This window comes from Monodelphis domestica, chromosome 6, assembly GCF_027887165.1.
Source record: "Monodelphis domestica isolate mMonDom1 chromosome 6, mMonDom1.pri, whole genome shotgun sequence".
In the NCBI taxonomy this organism is placed as follows: Eukaryota; Metazoa; Chordata; class Mammalia; order Didelphimorphia; family Didelphidae; genus Monodelphis; species Monodelphis domestica.
The window spans coordinates 178,616,598-178,636,102 of NC_077232.1; the positions used below are offsets into that span (position 1 = coordinate 178,616,598).

The 19,505-nt window shown below is 36.0% G+C and overlaps 2 protein-coding genes across 3 annotated transcripts in view; one reads left to right on the plus strand and one right to left on the minus strand.

The window, feature by feature from the left end:
* The window catches only part of ANAPC10 (anaphase promoting complex subunit 10), a 163,066-nt gene extending 154,329 nt beyond the window's left edge, over window positions 1–8,737 (minus strand). Inside the window, exons 1-2 of one of the 2 annotated variants that reach the window (XM_056802744.1) lie at window positions 8,588–8,736; window positions 2,674–2,744 (exon numbers count right to left, since the gene is read on the minus strand). The gene's annotated coding sequence lies outside the window, so the exon portion shown is untranslated. Of the gene's footprint in view, window positions 1–2,673; window positions 2,745–8,587 lie in introns of both variants that reach the window. The other variant, XM_007496275.2, reaches the window with a different exon arrangement.
* A 7-nt stretch (window positions 8,738–8,744) lies between these two features.
* ABCE1 (ATP binding cassette subfamily E member 1) overlaps window positions 8,745–19,505 on the plus strand; it is a 29,003-nt gene continuing 18,242 nt past the window's right edge. Inside the window, exons 1-3 of the mRNA XM_007496274.2 lie at window positions 8,745–8,988; window positions 15,031–15,203; window positions 16,462–16,547. Of these exons, the coding sequence (XP_007496336.1) occupies window positions 15,101–15,203; window positions 16,462–16,547 (189 nt within the window). The 5' untranslated portion in view covers window positions 8,745–8,988; window positions 15,031–15,100. The remainder of the gene's footprint in view (window positions 8,989–15,030; window positions 15,204–16,461; window positions 16,548–19,505) is intronic.

Here is a 19,505-nt window from a genome sequence, read left to right on the forward strand (position 1 = left end):
ACTGCCATCAGAGAGGAAAGGAATCAGACAAATAGTAATTTCAGAAGGCAGATAATGCAGTTAAAATATAGACACAAGAAGACAAATCACCTAGGAAGATACTAACAAAAAAAAAAAGGATGATGGTCTGTCTGCAGGACATCTAAATTCAATCCAAAAATCTCTCACTGAATATTTCAAAACAAACAACAATAATGAATACCTGCTAAGGAAATGTGTTCTGTGGATTCCCAAGACAGTATCAAACCACAACAGGATATTCCTTAATGGTTCAAGAGAGAATTAAGAATTGTGAAAGCATAAATTATGACCTATACAGTAGAAAAAATTGGCAGAAAAGGAAAAGTGGCAAAGCTCATCAAAGAAACAAAAGAGAGAATAAATGATTAGTAATACAAAGATGCAGAAGTAAAGGTCAACTTTGAAAACAAGGGACCCTGGACACAGTTTCACAGTGGAAAAGGGTGCTTATGATTACATGTAGACCAGAGCACAGGCTGGGACAGTATTAATAATGCCTCTCCTCTCATCATACTATACTGGAAGAGCTAAAAGCAGATAGATTCCGAGAACAAGCTCTGAAGGAAGCTGCACAAAGAACCTAAAGCTTGGAGCAGTGCTCCCTTCACCACAGTTACAGAGCCCAACATTAACAGTTTTTTAAATTAAAAGAAAGAAGACTAGAAAAAGAACAAATAACAAAAAAAGAAACAACATAGAAAAATTATGTTAGTAACAGAGAAGACCAAAATACAAACTCAGAAGACAACAAAATCAATACTGCTACATCCAAGCTTCCAAGAAAAATGAGTTGTTCTGAAGCCCAAAAAAGAATTAATGGAAGGTAAAGTTCAAAAAGGATTTTAAAAATCAAATAAGAGAGGTAGAAGAAAAATTGGGGAAAAGAAATGAAAATGATATAAGAAAATCATGAAAATAAAGTCAACAGTTTGAAAAAGGAAAAACAAAAATACTGAAGAAATTAATAGCTTAAGAAAAAACAGAATAGGCCAATTGTTAATGAGGCACAAAAGTTCAATGAAGAAGAGAACTTCTTAAAAGCAGAACTGTCCAAATGGAAAAAAGATATCTAAAAATGACCTAAAGAAAAAAATTTCTTACAAGGCAGAACTGGCTATATAGAAAAAGAGGTACACAAATTCACTGAGGAAAAGAACTCTTTACAAAGCAGAATTGTCCAAATGAAAAAGAAGGTACAAAAGCTCACTCAAGAAAAATCATGCTTTAAAAGTCATAATTGAGTAATTTCATTTAGACACAAAGAAATAAAGTAAAAAAAATGGTAAAATAGGAGAAAATCTGAAATATTTCATTGGAAAAACAAATGACCTAGAAAATAAATGCAGGAGAAATGATCTAAGAATTATAAGAGTATTTGAATGCCATGATAAAAAAGAAAAGGACTTTGACATCACCTTTCAAGGAATTATCAAGGAAAACTGCCTTGATAGTCTAGATCTAGAGGGTAAAATAGAAGTGGAAAGAATTCATTGATCATCTCCTGAAAGATATCTGTGAATCTTAAAATTTCTCAGACTTGTGAATCTCAAAAATTCTCAGACTCTACTTCAGAAGATTTGATTAAGCTAAACCCATTTTAAACAATGAAGGTACTTGATCAGGAATGTGGGGACTTGTAACATTACTCCACTCATGCTTAGGCATACTTTAGGGGAAGATAAAGTTGTAAACTCCTTACTGAGCAATGAAAAGTACTCAACCCATACTTAAAGTGAAGCAAGAACCCTTAAGCTAGGTCTATTTTTAGATCTAATACAAAAAGGTGCTAAGTACCTATGAAGGTCAAATTAATCACTAAAAGGTCAAGCAAGCTTAGCAAGAGGTGTGAGGTTTTAGTCTACCCAGAGAAGGTGATAACAAGATGTGAATTAAGAATGGTCAGTCCTTTGGAAAGCGTCTACTGTGATTGGTAGATGTGAAAACTTAGGGGAGGTGACATAGGAGAAAATTCTCTTTAAAAGGAGGTCAGAAGGCCTCTGAATGTTAATTCAGCTTTGGAGCTGAATTGGAGGTCAGGAGTCAGAGAAGGCAGCTGGGGGTTCTCTGAACACTAGAGTTTTGCTTGGAAGGATCTTGTGGTGAGCGATTACTGACTTAGTCTCTCTCTTAAGGCTCAGGCCTAGGCCATTTTGGCCTAGGCCCTTCATACTATATTTCTCTTATTCTCTCTCCTTTTTCTTAATTCCTTTATTTGTATTAATTAAAATCTCCATAAGACCCAGCTGACTTGGGTATTTCATATTTTGGGAATTTTCCCATGGCGACCACTTTATTTTAATATAAAACCAAGACACTAAAAATTATCTTTACAGTTTGGCAATTCACAGTCATGAAACCATATTTTCACGGTCAAAACCATATTTTCGCGGTCACAATTTATGGCAACCACTCTTTTGTCTGTAACAGATCCCAAAGCGATAACTCCCAGAAATATTATAGCCAACATTCCAGAACTTCCAAGTCAAGAAGAAAATATTGCAAGCAGCCAAAAAAAAAAACCAATTCAAATAGCATGGAGCCACAGGAAGGGTAACCCAAGATTTAGCAACTTCTACAGTAAAGGATCAGAAGGCATAGAATATGATATTACAGAAGGCAAAGGACTCAGGACCTCAACCAAGAATAGCTTACCAGCAAAAGTGAGCATAATCCTTCAGGAGAAAAAATGGGTATTCAATGAAACAGAGGTCTTTCAAACATTCCTAACAAAAAGAACAGAGGTGAATAGAAAATATGACATTCAACCATAAGACTCAAAAGAAACATAAAAGTTAAACATGAATAAGAAATTATAAGGTTAAACTGTTTACATTCTCATATAGGAAAATGATACATGTTAACTCCTAAGAACAAATTATTGGAAAGAGTATCCTTAGACAGAGGGCATAGGGACAAATCTATTATGACGAGATGATCTCAAAAAGAGAATGAAAGGGTAAGAAAGAGGGATTCACTGGAAGAAGGAATAGAAGAAAGGGGGGGGGGGGTATTTTTACAGTGGCAGGGAAAGAAGTGGGAAACACTTGGTCCTCACTTATATAAACTGGCTCAAACAGGGAAAAATATACACATATAGAAATGGGTATCAAAATTTATATTACCCAACAGGGAAGAAGGAGAAAGGATTAAGACAAAGAAATGATAAGAAGGAAGGCAGATTAATAGAGATGGTGATCAAAAACTAAACACATTTTGAGGAAGGGAAAGAATTTTATAAAAGGGATGAAAACAGGAAAGAAGCATTAGCAATCCTAGCTATGAATGTAAATAGGGTAAACCCACCCATAAAATGGAAAAGGATAGCAGAATGGATTAAAAATCAGAATCCAACAATATATTGCTTACAAGAAACACAAAACAGATAACATAAATAGGTAAAATAAGAGGATGGAGTAGAATCTATTATGCTTCAGGAAAGCTGAAGGAAAAAAAAAGTAGGGCTAGCGATCATGACCTTAGACAAAGCAAAAGCAAATTGTGCTAAAAGTTACAATAGATTATAAAGTAATAGCAATACTGAATATAAGATACATGTGTGTATCAATCAAACAGTATCCAAATTCTCGAAATAAAGAATTATAGGAGGAAATAGACGATAAAACTATAATGGGAATAAGGAGAACCTTGATTATTCCCTCTCAGATCTCAAGAAATCTAATCATAAAAAAGGAGTTGAGGAGATAAATATAAATTTAGGAAAGTTAAAAAAAGACAGACCTTTGGAAATTTATATTTTTATATCTCTAATTTATATTTATATATAATTAATACATTTGTATCTCTAAATGCTTACATCAATAAAAGAAGGAAAAAGCAGATCAATAAATTTGGTATTTAACTAAAAAAAAGAACAAATTTAAAATCTCCAATACCAAATCAGAAATCCTGAAAATCAATGAAGAGATTAATAAATCTGAAACTTAAAAAAAAAAAGAAATCAAACTTAGACATAAAAGGAGGAGCTGGTTTTAGGGGAATTTTATTTTTTAATCGTGGCTAATTTAATTTTTCAAAATCAGGAAAATCAAATGACCAGTATTAAAATTAAAATGTTTAATTTGCTACCAAATTAAGATGAAATTAAGTAATTATGAAAAGCTACTTTGTCCAATTATATGCCAATAATACCAACCATCTAAATGAAGTAGATGAAGATTTACAAAAATATAAATTGGCCAGATTAACAGAAGAGAAAATAAAATATTTAAATAATTATATCTTAAAAAAGAAACTGAAAAGTCATAAATAAATTCTCCACATTAAAAAAGGACTAGATTAATTTACAAGCAAATTCCACCAAATATTTAAAGAACAACTAATTCCAATATTATATAAATGATTTGAAAAATTAAAGGAGCCCTACAAAATTCTGTCTATGATGCAAATATGGTTCTGATACTAAATTTGACTGAGTGAAAACAGAGAAAAAGACTATAAACACATTTCCCTAATGAATATTAATATAAAATTTTAAAATAAAACAGCAAAGTAATTAGAGCAATCTATTACAGAGATCACACACTATAATGAGGTTGGATTCATGCCAGGAGTGTAAATCTGGTTAAATATCAGGAAAACTATCACCATAACAGTAATAAAAACAACATAAATTATATAATCATATCAACAGATACAGAAATTTTTTTTTTTTTTTTACAAAATACAGTACTCATTCCTGTTAAAAACACTGGAAAAAAAAAGGAATGGAAAAGCTTTTTTTAAAAGATAATTAGTATCTATCTAAAACCAAAAGCAATCATTTGTAATGAGGATAAACTAGAAGCTTTTCTAGTTAGATCAAAGGGTGAAGCAAGGATGTCCATTATCACCATTATTATTTAGTATCATTCTAGAAATGCTAGCTATAGCAATAATGCAAGGAGAAAATCTGAAAGATTAAGAATAAATAAAGAAAAAACTGTCACCTTTTGCAAAGGATATAATGATATATTTAGAAAATCTCAAAAGAATTAACTAAAAATCTAAATCAAACAATTTACAACTTTTGCAAAGTTGCAAAATATAAAATAAATGATCAACATCTCTCTTTCTCTCTCTCTCTCTCTCTCTCTCTCTCTCTATATATATATATATATATATATATATATATATATATATATATATATATATATTTCTATTTGTGACAAGGAAATCACTTTTAAAAGACTGATATATATATTAATTTAAGGTCGCCAAGGAATTCAGCTATGTAATTCCTAAATGAAAACTCAAGTCAGCCGTCAACCTTTTATAGAGTTTAATTACAGACAGGAGGAAGAAAGGAATTAGAGATAGAGAGAGAGAGGGAGAGAGAAAGGGGAGAGAAGGGAATAGGGCTTAAATACCCCTTCTGTTTAGGCTGGGCCAAAGGGCCCAAGCCCTTAGATAGCTGGGGCAAAGAAAAGATCAGTCCCTATTACTCACGTGACCAAAATGGAGAAACAGTCTCAGAGGCCCCCACCTTCAGCTTCCTTCAGAGCAAGCTTCTCAGAGCACCTCTCCAAGCACTCAGAGCCAAAACTCTCCAACCACCCCCTCAGTCCTCAGACCCCTCTATCTTTAAGGAAACCATCCAAGTTCCCTCCCCTCAGTTCTCACATCTACCAATCACTGTCCATCAATTTCCCTGTGCCAATGGTGGCTCTAGCTTAACCCAGGACCGCCCAGAGGTCTGTGGCTTTGCACATGTCTGTTGGAGGTCATATTCTCAAATAATTAAATTTTGATCTATGCTGCAGCCCTTCCTAAATCCTGTTAGGACTGAGTGGGGTGGAAATTGTATTTTCCAAGACCTGATTCTGTCATTCCAAGTATCTCTATTGTATCAATTCTAAAATCAATCATGACTCAAAGAAATTCCTGTTCTGTGCTTAAGCATAGGTCAAAGCCCTTTCCATTGTTCAGCAAAAGGTTTCTGTCCTAAAGTAATCTTAAGAAGGGAGGAGAAGGAACCTCCCATGCCAATGGGGTTCACATTCCAATACACTATCAGTAAGAAATTTTCCAAGTATGAAATTTCCCAATGGTGAAATTTCCAACATTTATAAGTCTAAGAAATTTTAAGGTTTACATATTTTTTAAAACCCTTACCTACCATCTTAGAATCAATACTTTGTATTGATTGCATGGCAAAAGAGGGGTAAAGGCTAAGCAATGGAGGTTAAGTGACTTGCCCAGGATCACATATTTAGGAAGTGTCTGAGGCCAGATTTGAACCTAGGACCTCTGGTCTCTATGCCTGGCTCTTAAACCACTGAGCCACCCTGCTGCTACCTCTATATCTATATTTCTTAAAAAAAAAAAACCAACAGGAAGAGATAGCTAGAACAAGAACTTCCATTTAAAATTACCTTAGATAGTATCAAATACTTAGGGAAATGAAAATTTAGGTTAATGCAGAATAAATATTCTGCTAACTAGAACATAACTGCAAAACACTCTTCACACACAAATAAAGACAGATCTAATAAACTAGAGAACTATAACTTGCTCATAGGTAGGCTGAGTTAATATAAAATTATTATTCTATATAAATTACTTATTCAATGCCATGCCAATCAAACTACCAAAGAATCATTTTATAGAACCAGGGGAAAAAATACCAATTCATCTGAAGAAACAAAAGGTTAAGAATTTCAAATGAATCAATGAAAAAATAAAGGAAGGCATCTAGTTATGTGAGATCTCAAAATATACTAGAAAGTCATAATCATCAAAACAATCTGATTTTGAATAAGATAGAGGGTGGTTATGACCACTCAAACTTTGTTTGATAAACCCAAAGATCCCAGCATTTGGGGCAAAAACTCACTATTTGACAGAAACTGCTAGGAAAATTGGAAAGCAGTCTCAGAGAAACTAGGCATGGACCAACATTTTCCACTGTATATAAGGGCAAAGAGGATATATGATTTAGGTGCAAAAGGTGGTATCGTGAGCAAATTAAGAGAAAATAGAAAAAAATTCCCTGTCAATCCATGGACAAGAAAAGTGTTCATAACAAAACCTAGAGAATCAATGGATAACTTTAGTTATATTAAATTAAAAGTTTTTGCACAAACAAAACCAATGCATCCAAAATTAGAAACTGGAGGCTAGAAGGAACTAATTTACAGCAAGCTTTACTTATAAAAGACTGTTTCTCAAATGTATGGAGCATTGAGTCAATCTTAAAAATAAGTCATTCTTCAATTAATAAATGGTCAAAGGATAGGAACAGGCAGTTTTTAGAAGAAGAAATCAAGGTTACCACTAGTCATATGAAAAAATACTCAAAATCACCAAAAATTAGAGAAATGCAAATTAAAACTGAGATATCACTTTGCATCCTTCAGATTGATCACTGTTGGATGGGAAGTGAAACAATCAGTATACTAATGTACTGAGGTAGAATGATGGACTGATCTGATCATTCTAGAGAACTATTTGGAATTTTAAATATGTGTGTGTGTGTGTGTGTGTGTGTGTGTGTGTGTGTGTGTGTGTGTGTGTGTTAAAATCCTTCTAACATAAATACAAAATAGTATCCAGGCCAAAATGTTTCTCTACAATAAACTTGTCTTTGCAAACTACTCAGTGCCACTGAACTATATTAAAATGTAACTGGAAAATGTTTTAAAAAAATAAATTAAAGTACAATAAAATATAAATAATATCAATTTGTAGTTTTCAAGTCAATATGAGGCTGGCTTCATTTCTATTTGTACTCATTTCTATTTGAGCTTCACACCACTGCCACACTGCTCAAGATAAACACAACAAATAACAACAGCTACCCCGCTCAATCCCATTTACTCACAGGCAAATTTCCAGACTCCTGAGAAATTGGGGGTAGAGGAGTGATTCAGATCTAAACTGCAAGAGATGTCACCTACCAACACAGAGAAGCAAGGTGCCAAGTAGCCCAATCAGGATTCAAACCCAGAAGCCACAACATGCTCCAACTCAGGATCTTTCCATAGTATCAGGATCAATCAACCAGCAAATATAGGATAGCAAGAACTTCAGTTTTTGATTCTGTGTGTCATCTCACTAGGATTATTTTAACTATTTCACAAACAAGGAAAGTGCATCTCTTCTATGGGATAAAATTCTTCTCAATTGCTAATTATTGAGTACTAGTAGGCTTAAAGGAAACCAGTATTACTATTAATAATAAAAATAGTTCACATTTCCATGTGGCTTTAGGATGTGCAACTCACTTTACATACATTAATCTTGTTTGATCCCCTTACAGCCATATGGGGTAGGCTAGATTTATTCCCATTTTATAGCCAAGGCAATCAAGATAAGGTGAGGTTAAGTGATGCCAATAACCACCCAGTTAGTGTCAGAAGTGGAACCTAAACAGTATCCCATTCCGTTCTTTCTCGGAAAGGTCTCAGTCCCACACCAATAATAGGTGAGGACCACAGAGCTAGGGGAATACTGAGGCACAGGGTCGGTCAGGGCGGCTGCCGAGTTCCCAAGCAATAAGAGGAGGAGATCTGGGGGCCGAGTGGGGAGAGTAGCCAGGCTGCGTTCCTCCCGGTCGCCGCAAACTTACGGTTCTCCAGGCTGGAGAGGGGCAAGCAGGAGCCCCAGCCCAGGAGAGCTCGACTGATTTCTCTCCTCTCCGGTCCTCTCTTCAGACCTCCGCGGGCTCCCAACAGCCCCGGCACCGCCCTCTTACGTCACTTCGCGGCGCACTCCGATGACGTCGACCGCTTCTCTTGTCCACCTAAGCCTTCCTCTTTCCTCGCAGGCGGGGATCCGCTTGCCAGTCTGCCGGGGACTTCTTTGCGCGTGCGCACTCCGGTCTCTACGGTGAGCGCGAGGCGGCGGCTGGGCACCGCCATTTTGGCCGGTGGCCGCAGGAACACGTTGTGCGGCCCACAGGCTGAGGCCGGAGCCTAGGTCGTCGCTGCCACCGCCCTCTACGCACCCTGGGCGGTCGTTTTCCTCCAGGTAGGGTGGGCAGCCGGGATGCGGGGCCACTGCCGTATCCGGAGCTGAGCGAAGACGGGAAAAGACGCTGTCCGGAGGGAGGGAGCAAGAGCGGGTCCGAGGGGTAGGCCGGGAGGCTGGGGCGATGTCGTCTCGTGCCGGGAGGGCTCGCAGCCGGAACCGCCGCGGCACGAGACTGGGGGACTTGGGATTGGGGCGCTGCTGGACTCGCGCGGCTGGCCCTAGCCTTCTCGCAGCCCTAGGGCCGCGGGTTCGAATCCCCGCTATGTCACCTAAAGCACCCCTTATCCCTGCTCTAAAAAGAATCGCGCTGGGAAGCCTTTTCCAATCCCGAATAAAATTGTCCGAGCATCCAGGACCACTCCCTCCCCTCCCTCGGAAATGTTAGAAAAGCAGAGGCCTCCCCAAGTCAGCCGGCGCTTTGGTGTCCCAGAGATGAGTCACTGCACCACCACCATCACCTTCCCCCTTTCTCCCCTTCCCCCTCTCCCTGCCAGCAGCCTTCTGTACAAAAGTGACTGCCTGGATAGAGAAAGGGCTTTTCTCCCAATGCAGCTTATCAGAGTTGCTTGTTTCCCCATCCTTAGCACATCTGCAGTTTCTCAGGAGTGCAGAATTTCAGAAGGGGCTTCGGAGTCCCCTCGATTTCATATCTGACAAGTATATATCCAAGCTTGTCATTGAGGGAGGAAGAAGACGACCCATTCCCTTTCTCCCTCTCCTGAGACTCCCTATTCCACTTTTGAGTAGTTCTTAATTGTGAAGGAAGTTATTCCTTATGTTAAGCCTAATCTGCCTCTTTTACTAACCCCCTCTTCCCCCACCTCCCCTTTCCTTCCTCTGACTTGCTCCTAGTTTTGCTCTTAGGGGTAGAGCAGAGCAAATGCTAATTCCCTATCCAGAGGTCTGTCATTCGAATGATTAAAGACAGCTATGTAACCCAGTCTTCCTTCCTCTCCCACACCCTATCCATTCACTTCCCCCAGTCTTCTATTGTCAAGTAGATGGGTCGGGGCGCTGTGGGTCGGGGCGCCGTGGTTAGGACTGGGGTACAAAGGAATTAGAAAACAATTCCTCTCCTCACCGTCTAGTAGAGGAGATGAAAAGGGAGAGAATTCCAGGTGTGGAAAACAGTGAAAATGGCTAGAATTGGCAGATAGAGTGTTTTGTCCAAAGAACAGCACAGGGGGCCAATCCAAGATCATGTAGCATATGAGGGGAATGAAGTTTCATTAGACTGGAAAGGTAGGAAGGGGTCAGATTATGAAGTTTTAAAAGACAGATTTTGTGTTTGATCCTGGAGGTAATAAAAGCTACAGGCTTATGGAATAAGGGCTGTGACATGGTCAGAATTGTACTTTAGGAAGCTCAATTTGATTGCTGAGTGAAGAATGATGGATTGAAATAGGGAGAGATGTCAGGCAGGGAGAACCACCAGCAGGTTATTGCAATGTCCAGGTATGAGGTGTCAAGGACCTGCACCTAGATGGTGGCAGTGTCAGAGAAGAAAAGGGGAGATATGAGGGTAGAAACAATAGGACTTGACCTGAGATAGGATATGGAGATGAGAGATTGAGGAGTCAAAAGTAACACGTAGGTTTTGAGCCTGGGTGAATAGGAAGAATGGTAGAACCATTAGTAGCAATAGGATTAGGGACAGCCTGGTGGCTCAGTGGATAGAAAGCCAGACCTGGAGATGAAAAGTCCTGGGTTCAAATCTTGCCTCAGATACTTCTAGTTGGGTGGCCCTGGGCAAGTCATTTAAGCCCCATTGCCTAACCCTGGCTGCTCTTCTGCCTTGGAATCAATGTTTAATGTTGCTTCTAAGATAGAAGGTAAGGGGTATTTTTTAAAAAGCCAGTAATTAGATTAGTTACTTGAATTTAGTTTAATCATGTTCTGGGACCATGTTTAAAAGCCATGAGACTTTGGTCAAGATGTTGGTTTTTTAAAATCCACCTAAGCCAGGCAATCACAATCATAGTTTTTTGGTTGTAGCCACTTGCCCAGTGAGAGCCTGTATGTTGTGAGATAACCACCACTTTCCATCAACCATGCAGTCAAATGTTAACAAGGGTTGGTCATTATCTTCAGTTTCATTTAGACTGAAAGGCTTTTCTCCACCACTAACACAAAATAAAACATTTAAAGCTGATTTTTTAAATTACTACAAAATTTAAGGGAAAGACATTTTCTAAAAAAAATTTTTTTTCATTCTTTATTAAAATTCAATAACCATTTATTTTACTCTGCTATATGCAGCTCCAGTGGCAGCCAGGTTTAGTGGATAGAACATGGGATTTGGAGTGAGGAGTCCTGCCTCTACAAAGCAACTGTTTGACACTGTCTCTTTTATATTATGAATTTAAACAGGTCTCTTAAAAATATAATCAAGCATTTGTTTAGTGGCTACTATATGCCAAGGATACAGAAACAAAAATGAAACCCTACTCTCAAGAAACAACATTTTATAGTAATTTACTTTGCAACTCTGTAAGTTACAGAGTTGCCAGTCTACCTCAGCAGAGGGTATTTCCACACTGGCAGCTACATCTGTGAAATCACAGGGCTGAGTTTCCTACCTCTTTATCCTACCCCATCTCCCAAAATGGGCAAGGCATTATAAATGCCTCAAGTTTGCCCTTTGAAATCAGTTGTACACCACTCCCACCTTGTTATATATTTTTATAGGAGTAATAACTAGCTACAATTAAAGATGTGTAAGTTTTCTTGTGATTTTATTAAGTATGTATAGACACCAGAGTACTAATTCCTGTGATGTAGCAATTTTGTTGCATTTTCCATGATACTTGATGTCAGAACTGGATTTCAAGCCAGACATATTTACCTTTAAATCCATACTCTTCACTTTTTTTTTATCTCTGTGATATCAAACAAGTCATTTCCCCTATCTGAAGTTCAGTTTTCGCATCTCCTAAAATGAAATTAATAATGCCAACCTTCTCTATTCACTGAAGTGTTCATACAGCAAAAAGGCTGCTGGATTTGACATCAAGCCTTGGGTTCAGAACCCACCTCTGTCACTACCTGAGTAACTTGGGAGCTTTTCATTTAATATTGCTTCTTACTGTAAACATTTATGCTATAAATAAGTGTAATGGACTAGATGGCTTTTGAAGTCCCTTTCAGCTCTGAAGCTATGCTCATAAATTTTATGATAGAACTTATGTAAAAGCATTTTGTAAAGCAAAGCCAATATAAATGCCAGAAGTTATTATTTCAGAGGTGTTTTGTTTTGAGAAAACTTTTGGGGGCAGCTGGATAGCCCAGTGGATTGAGAGTCAGAAGACAGGAGATCCTAGGTTCAAATCTGGCCTCAAGACACTTCCTAGCTGTGTGACCCTGGGCAAGTCATTTAACCCCCATTGCCTAGCCCTTACCACTCTTCTGCCTTGAAACTAATACACAGTATTAATTCTAAGACGGAAGGTAAGGGTTTAAAAAAAACGAAAAGGAAACTTTTTTTCCCCTATCCTTGGGTGCTAGTGTGTCTTTGTGCCCAGCTTCCACTTGTCTGCATTTTCATGTTCCTTTTCATATGTGGGAGTGAGATTAGAATGATTTTACTTCGCTTTTCCTCTGCTCACTTTATCCATAGTTTAGATTTCATTCCATTTCTGCAGTTGCCCAAATCATACATTCCTTTATTACATAAAAAGCCCTTTATAGTTTGGCTTTAGCCTATCTTCCACCACTTCCACTCTCAATTCTAACTAAACTAACACTTGCTGTGCCTCCCTGATGTTTTATTCCATCACCTACCCACATGCCTTTGCACAGCTGACCCTCCATGATTGTAATACCTTCCCTTTTCTATTCTACCTCTTAGAACCCCTGATTTACTTCAAACCTCAATTCTAGTGCTACCTACTTAAAGAGGATTTTGGGTGGGGGCGCGGTGTTTGTTTTTAACTAATTCCTCCATTTGTGAGATTCCCTCTTCAGATTACAGGAGCATTTTGTGTATATTCTATATTAATATATGTGAATGTCTTGCATCCATCAAGTCATATAAAATATAAACTCCTTGAAGACAGGGACTGTCATTTTTCTATTTCTGTCCCAAGCTTCTAAAATAAGTTCTGGCATATAGCAAATATTTAATAATGTTTTTCTTTTGCTGGACAGTGACATAGGCATGCTTTCCATATGGAAAAGGAAAGTAAGAATAACTTTGGTCACAAAAGGCTTAGAAAAATGAGTTGATAATGTTCCCACAATAAAATTGTCATATTTAAAATAATACAGTTTTTAAAAATTGCTTGTTAGTCTAGAGATTGGTACATATTTATTATTTTAGTATATAAATCATTTTTCATTCACTTGGGCTGTTTTCATACCTCTCACCACCTCCAAATTCTATTTCTGTAGTAAAACTTGTGAGTTTTATAGCTAGAATTTTTTATTTTTGCACCATTTTATTAAGCCTGAAACATAGGCATATGATTCAGATGATCAAGTAGTTTCATAATATTACCATTTCTTGGAACGAGAATCTATTAGCACACATTATATGTTTAGTGTAGGTTTGTTTGCAATACAATTAGTAGGAAAAACTTTAAGCTAATCAAATGTCATTGGTTTTATGGATTAGGCTTGGTACAGCATTTCATCCAGGTAAAATAACACTTAAATATTCTTGTTATAAATTTAATTTCTGTGATTGTATTATTCTCTGAATAACTTTCAGCCCTTTATTATGTCATAGAAAATAAAAATTCGCTGAAGAGAATTTATTTCCTCAGCCTCTGGCATTTATAAGGCTTAAACAAATTATTCATTGCAACAGTTACCAGAAACTTAAGGAAATTTAAAGGATCACAGGTATCGGACTTTAACTAACATTTATCATCAACTATATACAAGGCATAAATCAGACATCCCAACTCTCAGAAATTTAGATTCTATTGGATATTTATGAAGGAAACAATCACCAAGCATTTAATTTAGCACTTAACTTTGTGCCAGCAATGGTGCTTGTGTTGGGAATACAAAATCATTCCAACCATCAAGATGATCATATTCAAATGGGGAGGACAACATGAAATTAACTATGGATACAGCAAGAAATATACAGAATATTTGGAAGGTAATTTTAGAGGGAAAGTACCAGCAATGGGGACAGACAGGGAAAGGTCTTCTGCACTCAGTGAGATTTGAGCTATCTTGAAGGCAAAGTATTCCATTCATTTGGGGAGGGGGATTTGGAAGGCACAGAAACAATAAATGCACTGTTAAATGTGAGGAGTAGCAAACAGCTAGTGTGGCTTTCACATTGAGGGGAGAAAACTATGTAAGACAGATTGATATTGTCAATGTGGAATCCAGAAGTCCCCAGTTTATTTAGTTTGGAGGTAGAAACCCCAGATTTTGACCTTGTCATAGGAGTTTTCTCCCTGAGGGAAGGTCCTACTTCACTGTTCTCAGGCTTCAGGTGGGAGCTAAGCCCAAACTGAAGTGGAGTGAGTCTCCAGAACCCTTTTCCCAGTATATCACACCCTCCTTCCAAGGATCAAACTGGGGACCTTAAGCTTGCCAGACTGATGCACTGCTTACCCAGCCAACTTTGGCTTGGGCTTAGCTCCCCCCTGAAGTGGATTGTCTATTGTTAGCCTGAGACCAGTAAAGTAGGACCTTCCCTCAGGGAGAAAACTCCTATGACAAGGTCAAAACCTGGGGTTTTTACCTCCAAACTATAAATAAACTGGTGACTTCTAAATTCCAAGTTGACAATATTATCTGGTATATTGCATTTTCATATATTTTTGTTAAGCATTTTCCATTTTCATTTTAATCCAGTTCAGTGGCACTGGGTAATTTGAAGTTAATGAAAAGTCATTTGTTATTTATTCCCTTTTGTTAATTGTGTATATATCATTGTATTTTTCTTCAGTGACCCTATGACCTACTCAAACCTTTTGATATGATCAGATTAATGTTAATACTTAATGTTAACATTCTAATGAATAAATAGCTTGTCATGATTAATTTTAATCATTTTTTTTCCTTTTTGTGATCAAGACCTGGGTTCCACCTTCTCTTGCATACAAAGTCATCTTTCTTGCTATATTGTAAGCCTGCATTGAGAAATATGGCAGACAAATTAACAAGAATTGCTATTGTCAACCATGACAAATGTAAGCCAAAGAAATGCCGACAAGAGTGCAAAAAGAGCTGTCCAGTAGTGCGAATGGGTAAGTTATTCTGTAGATTGTTTCAATATAAAAGAAAGAGCTTAAATAAAATTACTTGGCTTAATAATTTTGGAAAAATTTTGAGTACGTAGTCTACTTTTTTTTTTCACATAAGGGAATGTCCATGTCAATTTTTCTTCTAATTTTGTGAGAGAAAATTGGTTTTCATTGAAAAGGTTAAGTAAACTTGAGAATTCAGATTAATAATGAAGAAAACCTTTTTCAGGCTTAATGAAAAATCCACATTTTAGAATTCAATACAGATTCAGGTTTTATTGTGCAACAAATACTTCCAAGCAAACATTCAAATACCATTTCTGCAATTCTTGTAATATGCTGTGAAATTTCATCCTGTCTTTAAGATCAAGACTTCTAAGTATGGTTTTGCTTCACAGATTAGTTTTGATTTTATTATTGGTAGAGGAGAGATAGGGTAAATGCTAGGTTTGTTTCTGGTTGAAATACCAACTAGACTTTTGCAAAAACTATTACCTGTCTGTTTTTCATCTTACATTTTGAATAACCTATTTATTAGGAAGATTCTTTCAAGTTTGGGTATTTCCAAGGCAGATTCACAACATATATTGTACCCATAGAATTTAATAAACTTTAAGTACAGACTATATTCAATGCACTAGGTTAGGCATTGGAAGTATAAAGGGGGGAAAATACATGCTCCCTGGCTATCAAAAGCTTACAGCTTAATACAAGGATAAAATGTCTGAGTTGGTCCCTTTCAACTCTCAGATACTATGATGTATATGTAAATAAAAAATCAGAAATTAATATTATGAAAAAACAAAAAAAGAAAAATTAGAGGTTAGGTTGGAAAAGGGATCGCTTTTAACTGGGGTAGAATCAGGAAAGATTTATTTAGGAGAAAGTGATAATTGAGGGGGATTTTATGTTAAAAATAATTTCAAAAAAAAAAACAAAAAATGATTTCAACAGGTACAATTTTAGGGGTCTGAACAGAGGTAAAAAGGATCAGATAAAATAGGAAACAATTAACAGATAGTTTAACTAGGACAGAGTTCTCAGTGTTATTGGATGGGGAGGGGAAAAGGCTAGAAATATGCATTGGAAACTTGATTGTTGTAAATCTTGCATTTGACAAATCAGTGTCTGAGTTTCGTGCCAGCCTATTATACCCAAAATTATAAAGTTAAGATCTAAATTAGTATCATTGACTCAAATTTAGAATAAGTACAATCACAATTATACTAGTTAAAATATTTTGAACCTTGTTCTTTACCAGGAAAACTGTGCATAGAGGTCACACCACAGAGTAAAATAGCATGGATTTCTGAAACACTTTGCATTGGTTGTGGTATTTGTATTAAGGTAAGTAATTTCCTCTTTGCTGTTATTACAATGACAACTTCAGAATCAAAAATAAGTAAAAGCTTGTGAGTAACATCACTTTTTATGAGGTAAAATAAAAAGGATAATATCTAAATCTAATAATAGAGGTTTCTTTTCTTATATAATAATCACATCGTATAGTATAATTATATTTTATGTATTATAATTATGTGTGAAATGTATTCTCTATGATTGTTACATAAAGGAAAAACTTGCTATTGGATGTTATCCTTATACATATACATACAAACATGGATACTTATCAATGGAATAGTTTCTGTTATAATTAGTTATATATATAACAATTATAATAAAAGGTATAATAAACCTTAATTGGTTTACACATGTTCTCAATTTTATTAATCTTGGGATAGGGGAGGGGAGTGTGGAGAAAAGGAATCTCTTTCCTTTGGGAGATATCTAATTTTTGGCCATGTTCCAATTCTGGTTTGATTGCAAATATACATTTGAACTATGAAAATTTGAATGCTGGTAGATTTTATTTTTTTAGTGTATTTTTGAACAGCAAAAAATCCACTTAGCCTTCTTACTGGAATTAATGGTACAACTTATTAATTTATTTTGGGGGTGTTTTTTTAAACCCTTGAATATTACACAATTTTTGCTCCAAGAGTGATGTTCTGCAAATATACTAGAAATAAATATGTAAAGTTCAACATTGATGGTTTTATTTAGAACTTTATATGTCTCGTTTTTAAAATGACCACTAACATACCTACTAATTCTTCAGATGAATAACCTTCATTTTACATTGTCCTAAATATGCCTTAACAATTATACAATGTACCTGAAAACATCACTTTGTTTTTAAAAACCTCACTGGAAACAACTGAATGTGTATAGTATGACTTTAGAGCCTTAGGTATGTATTTGGAAAGGATTAAGAAAGTTCTTATCAAAGTGCACAGTGTTTTGTTTTGTTTTTCTGTGTAAATTCTCTGACTGCCAAGATGACTGTAATACTCTTGTTTCCTCATACAAATGGCATATTTAATGATTATAAACTCTTAATACGCATTAATTTAATGTTTTTATCCTTAATGGAATTTGAAATTTTTTAAAAATTTGTAGCCTTTAGCATTTAGGCTATAGTATTTTGGTATTGGGACAAGAAAGAATGGAATGAAAATTCTGTAATTTGAAATACTCATCTTTGGGGCATAGTAGAAGAAAGACACACTAACACGAGGTAGGTAAAGAAGTGAGCATTTTATGAACCCCAATCTTATCTAAAGTGAACAAAGTAATATTTAACAATACTCAAAAAATTATTTTAGGAATGCATTAAATGCAGCAGGGAAGAGGAAAAAAAGGGGGCTAAGTGAGTCAGAAGAACTGGAAAGGAAAGCATCTAAAGTAAAGCCAACACTAGATGGTCCTAAAAGGGGAGAAAAGATATAATGATATGTGTATCTGCATCTAGACTCCTTGAGGAAAGAAAAGTCAAAGGAATGTCATTCCATTTATAGATTATTAGTGCTGATCCCTTTTTCCTTCTTTTTTTTTTCATCAAAAAGGGGATTAGGGGGATTAGGACTGAAGAAAAGAAACATTATACAATGGAGAGGAAAACACAGCTAATAGTCATAAGAATGTGAAAGGAATGAATTCATTTATTTAAAAAGGAAGGGCATTGTGGAATGAATTAAAGAGCTAGACCCAAAAATGTTTTTTCTATAAATTGAAATGTTTGTTATGTGACATGCCCTATGGGATAAATCAGCAAAAGATATGGTTCTAGTCCTATCTTTGATCAAGGTTCCACAACCCTGAGGAAGGCACTTAAGCTCTTAGAGCCCAAGGCAGTTCTCTGAAACTTAAAAGTTGCAAAATTGTCTTTGATCTACATTGGAAGAGAAAGCTCCCAACCCTGAGGAAATAAGAAGTTCATACTAAACATTTGTTATCATCTTAATATAAAATCTAGGAATAGAACTTTATACCAATAGCTATCAAATGATTATTAGTTCTCATAATTTTTAAACTTTTGAGTTTGATAAAAATTGCATTTGTTTTCATACTCTGATGATTAAAAATACCTGTTCGATTTCAGGTATCAGAGCAATGAAGTGGGCTCCAAATTATCTACTACAACTATATTTTTCATTAGAATCTGATTCATGGGATGTTTATAGTTAGATAAAACAGCCTAAATATCATAGCACTGGCCCAATAATGCAACTTGAAAAGATGAGTTGTCATTTATCTTTATAATTTATTGTAAAAGTAATAACTTGAGTAAGAATTGTAGAACTTGGGAATTGAAAGAGACTATCTTTTTGTCATCCAAAAAGGAATCCCTACAATAGTACACCCCAGAAGTTGTCATCTCAATTCTGCTTCCAGAACATCATTCAGAAAGAATGTACTACCTCCTTAGGTGGTAGATTCCACTTTTTTGGTTAGCTCTAATTGTTGAGAACTTTTTCCTGACATCAAACCTAAATCAATTTCTCCAATAACGTATGCCTCTTGCTTCTTGTCACAGTCTTCAAGTCAATTGGAACAAGACTAATTCCTCTTCCTTTTGACAGGCCTTCAGATATTTGAAAAGTAGCTATCATGTCCTAGATCTTCTTCATACTTGGCCTCTCCAGTTTTTTGACTGAACCTCAGATGGCAAGGGCTCAAAGCCATCATCTCATTATTCTCCTTGTCCTCTTTTGGACACTCTTCTGTTTAGTAATGCCCATCATAAACTATGGGACCCAAAATTGAATAAAGCAGATGTGTCCTGACTAGTGACTTCTTATTCCTAGAAACTTGACTGTTAATAAAGTTCAATATTATTTATATATTTTTTGGCTGCCATGTTGCACTGTTGACTCATTAAGCTTGCAAGCCACTAAATCTCTCAGATTTTTTTTTTCACAAAAACTACTAACCATTCATGCCTTCCCTAATCTTTTGTGAACT